General features: G+C 41.9%; 4 protein-coding genes; 3 read left to right on the plus strand and 1 right to left on the minus strand.

Annotated features, from left to right (window-relative positions):
• Positions 1 to 787: 787 nt before the first annotated feature.
• On the plus strand, positions 788 to 1,544 carry GSBLH_T00000458001 (uncharacterized protein; the record flags this gene model as incomplete). XM_013038669.1 has 5 exons in its annotated part: positions 788 to 861; positions 894 to 978; positions 1,009 to 1,089; positions 1,122 to 1,257; positions 1,288 to 1,544. Exons 1-5 carry the CDS (start codon positions 839 to 841, stop codon positions 1,542 to 1,544), a joined length of 582 nt encoding a protein of 193 aa, XP_012894123.1. The 5' UTR covers positions 788 to 838.
• Positions 1,545 to 2,137: 593 nt separating this feature from the next.
• On the plus strand, positions 2,138 to 2,392 carry GSBLH_T00000459001 (uncharacterized protein; the record flags this gene model as incomplete). The annotated part of the gene is made up of 1 exon (XM_013038670.1): positions 2,138 to 2,392. One exon carries the CDS (start codon positions 2,138 to 2,140, stop codon positions 2,390 to 2,392), a length of 255 nt encoding a protein of 84 aa, XP_012894124.1.
• Positions 2,393 to 6,061: 3,669 nt separating this feature from the next.
• GSBLH_T00000460001 (uncharacterized protein) lies at positions 6,062 to 11,352 on the minus strand (the record flags this gene model as incomplete). XM_013038671.1 has 12 exons in its annotated part: positions 11,176 to 11,352; positions 11,047 to 11,146; positions 10,888 to 11,016; positions 10,536 to 10,859; positions 7,402 to 7,483; positions 7,277 to 7,368; positions 7,110 to 7,245; positions 7,010 to 7,078; positions 6,919 to 6,980; positions 6,785 to 6,887; positions 6,588 to 6,755; positions 6,062 to 6,559 (listed from the first exon to the last, which is right to left on the minus strand). The coding sequence occupies exons 1-12, from the start codon at positions 11,219 to 11,221 to the stop codon at positions 6,062 to 6,064; spliced, it is 1,809 nt and encodes a 602-aa protein (XP_012894125.1). The 5' UTR covers positions 11,222 to 11,352.
• Positions 11,353 to 11,388: 36 nt separating this feature from the next.
• GSBLH_T00000461001 (uncharacterized protein) lies at positions 11,389 to 12,235 on the plus strand (the record flags this gene model as incomplete). XM_013038672.1 has 4 exons in its annotated part: positions 11,389 to 11,553; positions 11,584 to 11,671; positions 11,701 to 11,815; positions 11,846 to 12,235. The coding sequence occupies exons 1-4, from the start codon at positions 11,424 to 11,426 to the stop codon at positions 12,233 to 12,235; spliced, it is 723 nt and encodes a 240-aa protein (XP_012894126.1). The 5' UTR covers positions 11,389 to 11,423.
• Between the last annotated feature and the right edge of the window lie 25 nt (positions 12,236 to 12,260).

Here is a 12,260-nt window from a genome sequence, read left to right on the forward strand (position 1 = left end):
CAGTTTGAGTTCCTTGATGGTACTTCACAAGATGTTATTTCTGTTCATGACAGTACCTTGGAGGGCACGTGTTATACAATGGATAGTACAAAGTCTTTTCACATTCTTTGTATTATTGATAGTTTACCCGATTATTCTTCGTTGTCTCACGAGGATTTCACTTTTTCTGATGGACTTGCTAGATCTGCATCTTTCTCCATTGCTGTACCTTTTAATAACGAAAATTTCACTGTTCCAAATGATGATTTTGTTTCTTCGTTGCCAGATGTGACTCAATCGTATCAAAGTAGTACCGAAGATACCAGTGGATGCAATTCTGAGGTGGTCTTTAGTCCATCCTCTCCTTTTAACAGCATCAGTGTTAACTCCTGTAATCGCTCCCAGCTGAAACGTCGCTATACTGAATGTGGCAAGCTTTCGCGCTCTAGAATGAGGGAACTATCTAAAATGGGAATGAAACGAAGTAAGTGCTCATTCTTGAAGCCTCTCCGTTTTGACTCATGCTTCGGAGAGGTTTATGCATGCAGTTCAGATAATACTTGCACGTTTGTTTTCTCAAGAAAGCATATGGAGTTTTGTTAATCGCCTAATAATCATAATAATTATAATTAAAATTATAATAATGTACATATATCGCAGTATTTGAATAATTGAGATTGTTTGTTTCTACCTAACATTTTATTTCACTTATTTTTATTTTCGTATCCTTCTATACAATGCTCTCTAACGCTTTGCGTACCTCAGTGAAAGTTGGAATTCGTTCTTATACTCATTCTTATTATTGTAGGCCTTTTCGACGAGTACAGCAGCCAAGTCCATCAGCTTCGCAGACCTTATTATGTCAAGGTCAAGCTGTAGATCGTACAATTTTGGGCTGGATTTGTGATTCTTAGGTTCGACAACACTCCAGTTCCGAAAGATACCATTCAGAACATTCTTGACAAGGTTGGCTTGTGCCCAAATTCTTATGGTCCCCATGTTTTTCTTCATTTGGCTGGTAATGGGTAGACATTCCATACATTTGTTGTGACGAACAAAAATCTAATCAATGATATAACGAACGCCGCGCAGCAAAGTTGGATTCGGACTGTAGGTATTATTCTTACTGTCCTCAAATACAGTCTCCCCTTCTTTTCGTGTTCTGCTCGGAATGTGGAAATCGGAGCTATGACTCAAAAGCCATGAAACTCTATAACATTCAAGATGCAGCAATCGCCCAAACTTTTTCCATGCTGGCTATTGAGGAAGAAGGCCTAGGTACCTTTATTTTATAAATTAGTGACTTAGGTTCATGTTGGGTAGGAGGCTTCGATCAAGAGAAGGTTCAGAAAATTCTCAATATCCCTACACACCTTTGTCCTGTAGGCATTCAAGTCTGTGGATACAGAAGATCGAAAGCGTCTCATTCTAAAAAAGTGCCGCAAAAATCATACAGTTTTTTGGATTCTTCTGTTTTAGGAATACACTTTATTTTATTTTATTCTATTCTATTTTTATGTTTGCGTCATTTTCTCGAGTTTTTTGCCAAAGGGCACCAGTGTTGAGCATGGTTAGATCTTTTGCTGCTGTGCAGGATGTGAGTGCTTGCAGCAAGGCTTTTGATGATATCATTCAGTCACGAAACAGCTGTCGCAAGTATAAGAAGCAAGATGTGGATGATGCTCTTCTTAATCATGTGTTATCTCAGACCCTGGTATGTGATTTTGGACCGTGTATCTATTTGTAGACTGCCCCAACTGCTCGCAATTGGCAACCTTACAAAATTGTGATTGTCAAGGACCCATCCAACTTGGATAAGATTGCCAAGGCTATGCCTGAGAAGAACGGAAAGGTCGTTCGCCAAGCTCCGGGCGTTGCTGTGTTCCTCTCTGATTTGAGTATTGTTTGATGGGTCCTTATAATTTCCATAGATCCGATTGCTATGGGTGATGAGTTCAAGGAGCTTTGGAAGAAACAAGGGCTTGATGAGTCCAAAATACCTCATATCCTTGCAGGATTCTCCAGAGTTACCGGAAAGGGAGGACTTACGGGAGTGTTCTCTAGATGTTTATTAAAGCTGAAATCGAAGAAGGACTTTGCTCCTGAGTACTATACAAATAAGGAGTGGAGTGTGAAACAAACGGTCTTCCCTATGGAAATGTTTGCTCTGTCATGCCAAGCCAATGGTTTGGGTACGATTATTATGGAAGGGTTTGATGGCCGACGTGTCCGCGATATTATCAATTGTCCAAAGCGTTATTTCGTTGCTGGACTTGTTCCCTTCGGATATGCTGACGAGGAGAATGTGAAGCCCACACAGCGCTATGATCCCGAAACGATGGTGTTCTCTGAAACCTTTGGACAGAAGCGTGAAGGAATTCCTGTGTTTGCTAGAAAATGGCGTGTTTGTTGAACAAAGTGTTTAGAACAGTTGCCTTACTTCCTTAATTGATATATCTGGAGTTGGGTCTATAAAGTTTGTCAGGTCATCATAATTATCGCTTCCTGCTTCTTCCTTCAAGAGTTCGTTGATTGCAGGATTGCGATTATAAAGTCTTGGTTGGACTTTCCGCTTTTTGGGTGATAAAATCGATTCCCAATCAAACAGGGCGAGAAAAGCACCGCAAGAGGCGGAAAGATGATCATTTGCCCTTACTTTGATTGCGATTCGTTTGAGAGATGATCGAATCTTCTTCATCACTTTTATTGGGATCGTTTTCTCGTCACAATACTGATATATCGTAGTCAAAAGATCAATGGCTTCGAGTAATGCATCAGGGTGAGAAGGAAAAAGAGATTCACAAAAGTAAAGAAATGGAAGAATTGGAGAATAATTAGAGTAGGAAAGGGATTTCCCCATACTTTCAACTACTTGATGAAAAACACTCCGATCCATCTCATTTTTCAGCAAAGAGAGCAGAAAGGGAAGAATAATATTAATAATTCCGATATAATCATCTTCGTTCAGAATTGGTGAAAGAGATTCAGTCAGGGATTGCTCAAATACAATTCGACAGTCCGATAAAGGAGCACATCGCAAGAGCATCTGAGTTAGCGCACTCGCGTTCGATGAATTTATATTCTGCATATAATACTTCCAGTAATCGGATTTATTCGGATTTCCTTTCCATGCTGCAATACTTTTCTCATGGTCTTGTTCTGCTACGAGAGAGTTTACAAATGGAACCATCGCCAATGGATTCTTTTCGATGAGATGGAACAGAAATGAATTGATCGGCTTGACTGGAATCATTTCTGGATGTTTTTCCAGAAGTTGGCAAAAGAGCGAATAATAAACTTCGATCTGATGCTGCATTGAAAATCGTCGCTTCTACAAAGAATGATTCCTTTTTGGCTAAAAAAAACCCTACATTCCAACTCAACCCGTACAACTCCTTAATGGATTGAAGAGCATCATGATTTCGTTCAACCAGATCATTATATGGAATTGGTGGCATTGGCTTCGACAAAATATCGAATAAAGCATTAGCACATATCGAAGGATCGAGCTTGTTTGAATCAATGAATTCAAACAAGTACAAAAGAATAAGTGGATGACTTGAATGATGTAAAATATCAGAAAGAACAGGAGGGAACAGCAATATGTTCTTGATTTCCTGGATTGACTTTTTATCTTTTATTCCAGCTTCTATCATCATAGCTATAAAGAGTGTGGAAATTGTAGATACATCCTTTGCTCCCAACAGCAATAGAAAAACGGCTGATATGGATACCTGCTTGAATAGAGAAAATAACGAGTCATCGGGTGCTTCAGTCTCAGTTGAAACTTCACGTTTGGATGGAGATCGATATTCAATTCCTAACTGTTGATTCAGACAGTTGTTCACCAAATTGTGGCAAGATTCAATCAATGCCGATGAATGGTATTGGGGATCATGTGCTGTTAAAAACAGTAGAGGTATGTACGATTCATCCGATCCCACCTTCTTGATAATGGCATGTAGCAAGCGACCAAAATGGGAATCACTTATACCAGTGGGTGGAATAGTATTTCTCAATACTTGCAAAACAAGGGGAGGATTGCAGAGTGCAGCATCTATCAGTTCCTCCTCCTCGATTGATAACGCACATGTCTCGGAAACAGATTGACTCCAACTCAGCAGAACTACAAACAAGCGTTCTTTCAAATGTTGCGACAGAGATCCACGTAGACAAGTGGTAACTGCAGACAGACCACTATGCTGCAGCCAATGAGATAGAAACAAATCAACATATTCTTCACAAGGGCACAACTGAATTAACGGGATCATATAATGTGGCGAGATTTCATTGACGACTGAAAAAAAGGTGCACATCGACTGAAATTGCCAAGGTTTTCTCTCCTTTAATAGGATCTCAATAAACCGATAGATTAGTTCGTTCCGAGAACTCAATAAGTGTTGAACTAATGGTTGGTAACACGTAGAGGGGCACTGATCACCATGGAATAGATACACCAGAAACGCATCCAAATAGGGTATTTCTCGACTTTCAACTATGTCCTTTAAGTTCTGTAGAATTTCCTCTAAAGAACGATTGACTTGCTCAAACTCCAGAATATTAATTCCCAATAAAGGAAATGACTGAATTTGTTTGAGACCATCTGCCCATTTACAATAGAACACCATACGAAATAGCAGCGATGCAGACGAAGTGCGCTTGTCAGAGAGAAGACATTGCACAATCCACTCGACGGAGCTTATATCGCAAGGTATGCTTGATAAAAAAGAAAATACTGTATTGTCTGGAAGAGTTTCAAGAAGAGAGAGGACCGAAAACAGGGTAAACTTCGAATGGTTTCGTTCCAGAAGAATAAACAACGAATCAAGAACATCAAGCAGATCTTCTCCCAATGAGGCAGGTGCTGCCTGAAGTGCGTCCATTAGGACTTTATCATCAGTGCATTCTTCAATCGCAAATAATACAGAATCGTGGCATTTTGATCCAATGAGAAAGGGGCAGCACTACAACAATAAGATTAAAAGAAACTATTATTACAATGGAATATAAAGAAGAGTAGCAGCGAAGAAATCCACTTAATATAGGGAGAAAACAGGAATGCCCAACTCCTTGCTTCAAGAGTTCGAGCTGAACATCTGAAAAAGCGATTTTTTCATCAGATACATTGAAGTAGACGTTGACTGCGAACAGTTCATACAGTTTCCTTGTTTGAATCTCTGTAGCAACAGGAGAAATGATAATCTGCTTATCAAGCAAGCAATACAATTACAGATAAAATTCCTTGTAGTAGAAGCGGAACATCTTCAACCCAGATCGCCTGAATAGTAAATCCAGACAACAACTCATCAATGTCCTCAGCTTTTGTTATTTGTGAGCAAGCAAACGCATGGAGTAGTTTGTTTCTCTACACAAATCAGATCTTTTCCCTTAGTAAAACATCAAAGTACTGCCCCTTTGTGTTTTCTCGATACGCAGATAACAATGACATCGATTTCCAATACTAGTTGAATTATTCGAACTCCGCTTCAAACTAATCTTTATTCTGAAATGTCACTTCATATTTTACGTCATAAGAAATGGCATGTCTGGAACCAAGATAACGAGGACATCTTTACGCGTGATGAAAACGCTTTTATGGAGAAAGTGGAGGCAGAAGAAAAACAGCAACGGATGGCAGATATGGAAAGTAGAATCCAACAAATGAAAGCTCAAAGAGGAATAAAGCTAGAAAGAACACATCCTATTGATAGTTCGTGTTGCATATCTTTTAACATACTAGATCCGATGGATATTCCGATTACGGCGGGTAATAGGGACCCAATAATGCAGGCGGGAGCTGATGTCAGTTTTTCGGGAAACAAGGAATATGAAGTATAAAAATGTAATTTACATCAGGTGTAGGACGAGGACTTGCAGAAAAAGCTGAAAGATATTCAAGCCTTAAAAGTGCCTATCTGGAAGTTGAAGCCAACTGAACTTCCTCAGAAACCGTGGTATGCTGAAGATCTGTCCTTGAAGCGTGCGCGAAATGGGAAGCTCCTGGATGAGGTTGGGGCGAAAAAGCAGGAGGAAAATGAAGCCAAGCTCAAAGAAATGTATGATCCGCTTCGAGTAGGATTATTTATTGCGGTTTATGCTTCAGGATATACAGACCCAAGCTGGAAAACAAAAGCAAATGCAAGAATCTGCTCAGCCTTCTGTTTCTCTCCCTGAAGAAGAACGGGATGTACTCAAGTCGCGAGTGCTTCAACAACCATCCGATATTCAAGCTCCGAAAGTCACAGTTACTACATCCATTTCTTCCTCTGTCTATACACAACCGCACCGTCATCGCCATGAACATCGTCATCACCATCATAGCCACAGTCAAAGTCAAAGTCAAAGTCAAAGTCAAAGTCATAGCCACAGCCATAGCCATAGCCATAGCCATAGCCGTCATAGTCATAACCATAACCATAACCACAACCACAGTCATGAAAAGAATAGTAACGCAATCATCACATCGATAGATGATGCTCTTTCTCTCAAGAGAGAAAAGGAAATGCAACGACTGCGGGAAGAACGATTGAAACGCGAAACCGAAGAGAGAAAACGGACAACCGCTCTCCTCATCCAACATCTCAAACAATCCACTGTTTGTAACAAACACAGCAATTCAACAAGTTCAGACACTGCTCTACCTCCTGGTCATTGTACAGCTTGTATCCTGACTCTGTGATCGTCGCAACATCGATATTATTGCTCGTAATCGCATCCTTCATAACCTGTTTGAGCGTGGACAGTGCGATTTTGATTCCTTCTTGCAAACTGAGATTCTACATAAGAGTGCCGTTACCATCGCTACAGGCTTATACAGGTCTTTTAGCATATCAGTAGCACCCTCGCAACCCGCACCGATACTAACAGCCTTGTACTCCGTGTAGGTCCCAGATAAGTCGGTAAGGAATCTATCCATCGAGTTCTATCATATCTGCAAACAATTGGAAGCCGTATTTCTTCGTGTAACCGCCGATCAGAAGAGCTACGCCGAATGGTCGTGACTACGGTAAACAAGGTCCAGAAAGAAAACCATCTTTGTATTGTCATCTTCTCCAAACGACAACATGATTTCCGAAAGTGACTGGGCGATACTCTCCGTCTGTGCATAACAATAGAAACAAACAGACTACACTTATAGGCTCACCGTAGTTAAAATAGTGGTTAGCAGCATTTACTCTAGCATTGTCAATCAGCGTGATTCCATCCGCCACAAGACCGCTCATGGCAGCCCCGATATGATGATCAATCTCCATGATCTTTATTACACTACAACAGCAAACCCAGCGTTACGTCTTACCTGGAAGGCACAATCAACTTGCTCGTCAATCTCTTTTCAACTGCAAGAACGATTCCTTCTTTAGTATTAATGCCGATTGCTGTAGAACCTAACTATTCGGTTACAGCCGTTCACCAACCAAGAACCTTAATCGATTCGATAGCATATTCCACCTGAAAAAGACGTCCTTCAGGAGAATAGGTATTTACACCGTGATCATACTCAGTTCTATACCATGGTTAGATATTGCTCGCACACACAATTTACAAGACTCATTACTTGGAAAGATACATCTGAAATGAATCTGATTGAAAAGAGAAGAACAACAAATCGACCGAATTTTTGGAAAACAAACAGCTCTCAAGTAGATTGTGTGTTACCCTCTGATACTAAAAACTTTTGCAATCTAGAAGCAGCCATACGATAAAGCTGAAAATTGAAATTGCGAAGACCTCGAAAGATGAAGCCATCCATCCATATATTCTACAAAAAAGTGCTACTCCCTGAAAATGAACATTTTCATCCTTGTTATGAAGCTCACCTAACACCTCAATATAATGATAGTTTAAATAGTCCAGATTGAATTCCCCCATAATATGTACATTGTAAACTATTTCATCTTGAGAGAAAATGAGAATTGAACCTTTCAGGTCATGAACACTACAGGAGAGATAATAGAAAGCGACAGTACGATCCAACAATACGGATACGTTGATTGTCAAGCGATGGATCATGAAGTTGATTTGCCAGAACGATTCGAGCATATCCATATCCAGGATCCCTTCGAATCATGTATGCTTCTCACTTTGTTAACAAGATTTTTGAATTTTGGAAAACTGTATGTGATGCACCAGTCTCTTTCTCTCTCCCATAAAACACTGTGTCTGTTCAACGAACTTTCACAGCTGAATGTCATTATCGCTTGAAACAAACAGCAAATACATAATAAATAAATGAAGAAGCATGTATTAACAAACGGGCTTACTTGGGAGTAATAAACGGAAGACTAATAACATTCAAAGCAAGCAAGATTTCAATAATTAAAAAGACAGTGTAAAGGATGAATAAGTAGTATCCATGTCCTTTCGTGAACCGGAACTTATTCAAAGGCACCAAAATGATCGAGCTAATAATCGATAGTAAAAGGAAAATAAAGGTCAAGTTCAGGTTGGCGGTGTCCTCACCCAGAGTCGCCGTTCCCCTACCCATCATCCTTCTTCTCCCTCACCCCTACGTTCGGATGCAGCAAACAGTGAGCGAAACGCCCATTCCGACAAGCAGATTAAACATGGGAGCTAGACATCAACGCACTCTCCGCTTCACCCACAGGCAAACACGCCACCAATCGCCATCTGCGGATATCCCTGACGAGCCAACGAGGTGTCCGCCACCAAGTCGCCGAGCGAGTTGCCCCAGGCGAGCACCGTCAAACCCAGAATCACCGGAGAGATGTTCAGCATCAGACCCAGCGCGTTGAGCAGACTGACCAGCTCGTTGGCGATGGTAGAGATCCAGAGAACGGACAGCACGAAGCCCACCAGGATCAGAATGGCGAGATACCAGCCCTTGGGCGGCTCCTCGAACCGCGTGAAGAAGATATTGCCGAGCAGCAGAATGATGGAGACAATCAGAACGAATGCCCACAGAGGGAAGGAGGCGAAGATGGGAGCGCCGAGATCCACTGCGATCGAGCGAACACAAAACGCCTACTGGAAGTGAAGTAGCAGAGCGCGAAGGGAGCGCCGAAGGAAGTCATCAGAATCCAGTACTTGTTCCATCGGTCATCGTCCACTACGGGACACGTGACGTCTCGCAGAATCGTGAACGGATATTCGAAAACATAAATAATCTTTCCGAAAACGCTCAGCGAGCAGAACTCTTTCCAAGCATGGCCCCACAGCTCCTTGACCGATTTGTGATTGAAGTTGTCCTTGATCTCTTCCTCGGCCTTCAAAAGAATCGACTCCAGCTCCACATGCGGACTTTGCTTCTGGATCAGCTCCTACTCATCAGAAACCCAACACATCGAAAACCTTAATCATCAGATCAGTAGGCTCTCCCTTCCGCTTTGCCTCGACGATCGCACTGATCTGCATTCCCGTTCCTTCCTTTCCATCGTAGGAAGGAGAAGGCGAGAACAAGTCTTGCGACTTCACAAGAAGAGGCTCATCAAGCAGCTTCATCTACGTCTCATTGTCCCCAGAAACGACACACAGAAGCATCCATATTCTTTTTTTCCTTTTCAGCTTCCTTTTCAGCTTCCTCTTCACCCTTGGCCTGCGACTTGGCTTTCGGACTCACGAACACAAACACGATATACACAATGTAGAGTACAATGAAGCCCAAAGCTTCCCAAAGCTTGATTCTCGAGTCGAAAAAGACGCAGATGAGGTAAATAATGCATACCAAGTAGAACAAACTATCACGAATATATGCACGACGGTTGACGACACAGTCAGAGAAGACTGCCACACAACCGGCGACAATCGAGGTGACAAACATACCAGCGCCAACATTTGCACCCACACCAATCTCTGTGTTACCCGAAAACACAGCGATAATCAAGGAAAACACATCAGGAGAACCATTGCCAAAAGCGAGGAACGTCACTCCCGCAATGCTTGGAGGAATATGCAGCTTCTCGACAATGGAGTCCATGATAAGACAAAAGTAGTTATCGGCAGTCGATGCCAGAAGAGATAGCAATAACACCAAAATAATCACCCAGAGGATAGAAAGCCATACGCGTGCCTTTTCCGGGCTGCAGTTTTGAAGATATCTCACATCAAAGATCAAGAAAACACATACAGATAATTGATATAATTGGCCTGATCGGTGCAGCCAACCTCCTCGCACTCGTAGCGCTCCTAAAAATCAAAAAATCTTGGAAAACGCACCATAATCTCATAGGCACAAGTGTCGTTCTCCTCTAATAGCAAAAAGGGATTTTGAAGGCTGTCCGCTAATTCAGTGGAGTTCTTTTTCCCAGGTAAGAAAAAGCCTATGGAACTCAAAAAAACACCATAAGACTCACCTGAGGACATGCATAAAGCAACAACTACGATTCCATAAACAATTGCTCGAGATAATTTGTGTGTCGAGGTCATCATAAGATATTATGGGTGAGTCATCTGCTCAGAAAAATAGGAATTTGGTTCACCCAACCAGCTCCCCAAATTCGGGTTCACCCAATCAACCTTCCCGATTTGGGTTCACCCAATCAAAAAAGAATCTTGTGTCATAACAAACACCACAAATTGTTCCATAATTCGGAACAGACACAGCATGAGAAGTAATCGAACGCCCATCCAGGCGTCTCTGCTTTACTGCTTGGAGAACATACACAATAATCGCACCAAACAAGCAAAGCACCAAAACACAAAGCACAATAGTTCCGAGCGGAATCGACGTGAAATGAGACTTCGTTCCGACACTCATCAAAACACCTTCCGGAACGGAGTCGGAAACAGAATGTGTTAAGGGTACTTGAAGAGTGTTCCCCGGCGTTGTTTCTTGAAGGGATTCCACTTCGGCTTCTGGAGCAGCAGTGATCAGCTCTTGTAGAGGCGAGAGAATCGCGGAATTGCTAACACAGCGGATTCCTCTACTTTATAATCCGTAGCCAACCAAACCTCATTTGGTACCACTTCCCTTCCACCATAGAAGGTTCACAAGTCATATTCATACGTTTCTGAAAATTGGAAAGATCGTTAATCCGCAACAAAGACTGGTTAATCATACGCTCGCTTTCCTCTGCTATCCTGAGGGTAAGACAAACCATGATCAGTTACGTATTCATGATACGAAACACTTCACTAAAAGGGTCATCATCACCAAAGAATTGACGAACTTGCATCTTGTGCACTTTGTCAGAGCCCTGCCGTAACATATCTACAATCGATCATTCTTCGTTCACGTACACTGCTTATCTCTCTCATAAAGATTCAGTATCGGGTCGGAAAGCATCCAGCGTGGTCCCATGAAAGGGACTTCCTGAGCCATAATCACAGTACAGATTGCCAAATAAATTAGCAAGAAAGTCATGTCAATATTTGCCTTGTTACACTGATAAGTAAAACCTGCTTAGTTAAAAAAAAGATGGAGTTTGGCATTCAACATACTTTTATTTTTGACATAAATGCAAGAATTACGAAATGCTATTTCACTGATGAGTGCTGCAGCGACGGAGAGTAACTTTGGATCCCCAATAGGTGACATCCCCAGTCAAGAGGCCACAGAATCGCAATCTGAGGAATATCAGCTTTCGAAGGAAAACAGCATTAATGGAGAACCTCCCCGTTGACTTTAACGATGGTTTGTGATTGTAGGACTTCCTCTTCCAAAAGAAATGTCAAAATCAAAGTCTCTGTTGTACAATGAGTTGAAAGCAAGGAATGTTGATCCCGATTTTGCAACGTATGCAATTCGTTGGATTAACCAGGTAGAACGTCAACAGGCAATTCTCATATTTTGCGATGGGGATGTACTCTTACTATTCTTGGTAGTGAAAGTCAAATATCCATATCTCCTGTTTTTAAAGGGAAAAAGGATGCTGAGCAAGTATTTTCGCTCACAGTTAGATATATATAGGCTGTTTGTTACATCGCGCGCGAAATCGGAATCGACAATCTGCTCAAGGAGAAGGTCATTTATAAAGCCAACATGGAGAAGGATCTAGCTCTTCTCCGAAAACTGCACGAAGAAGAGGGTAATGACTGGAACACCCTGGTGAAGAACTCATACACCAACACTCCCTCAAACAAGAGCCAAACTCAGAACTCCTCCGTCGAGTCGGCTCAGTACTACCGAAGCGTTTTAAACCCTGAGAATTCCCAGTCCTCCATCACTTCGGGCGTCATGCCCCTTCCTTTCCACTTCCCGATCATTTCGAACAATTCTCTAGACATCGTGACGGAATCTTGCTCTCTCTGCATGCAGAGCATCACACCGGTAAGTCTGATCAACCTCGATCAGAGCTAGCAACGATTCATCTTCGCGTTCGGAA

This window comes from Blastocystis hominis (genome assembly GCF_000151665.1).
Source record: "Blastocystis hominis, Singapore isolate B (sub-type 7) whole genome shotgun sequence assembly, scaffold_0".
Classification (NCBI taxonomy): domain Eukaryota; class Bigyra; order Opalinata; family Blastocystidae; genus Blastocystis; species Blastocystis hominis.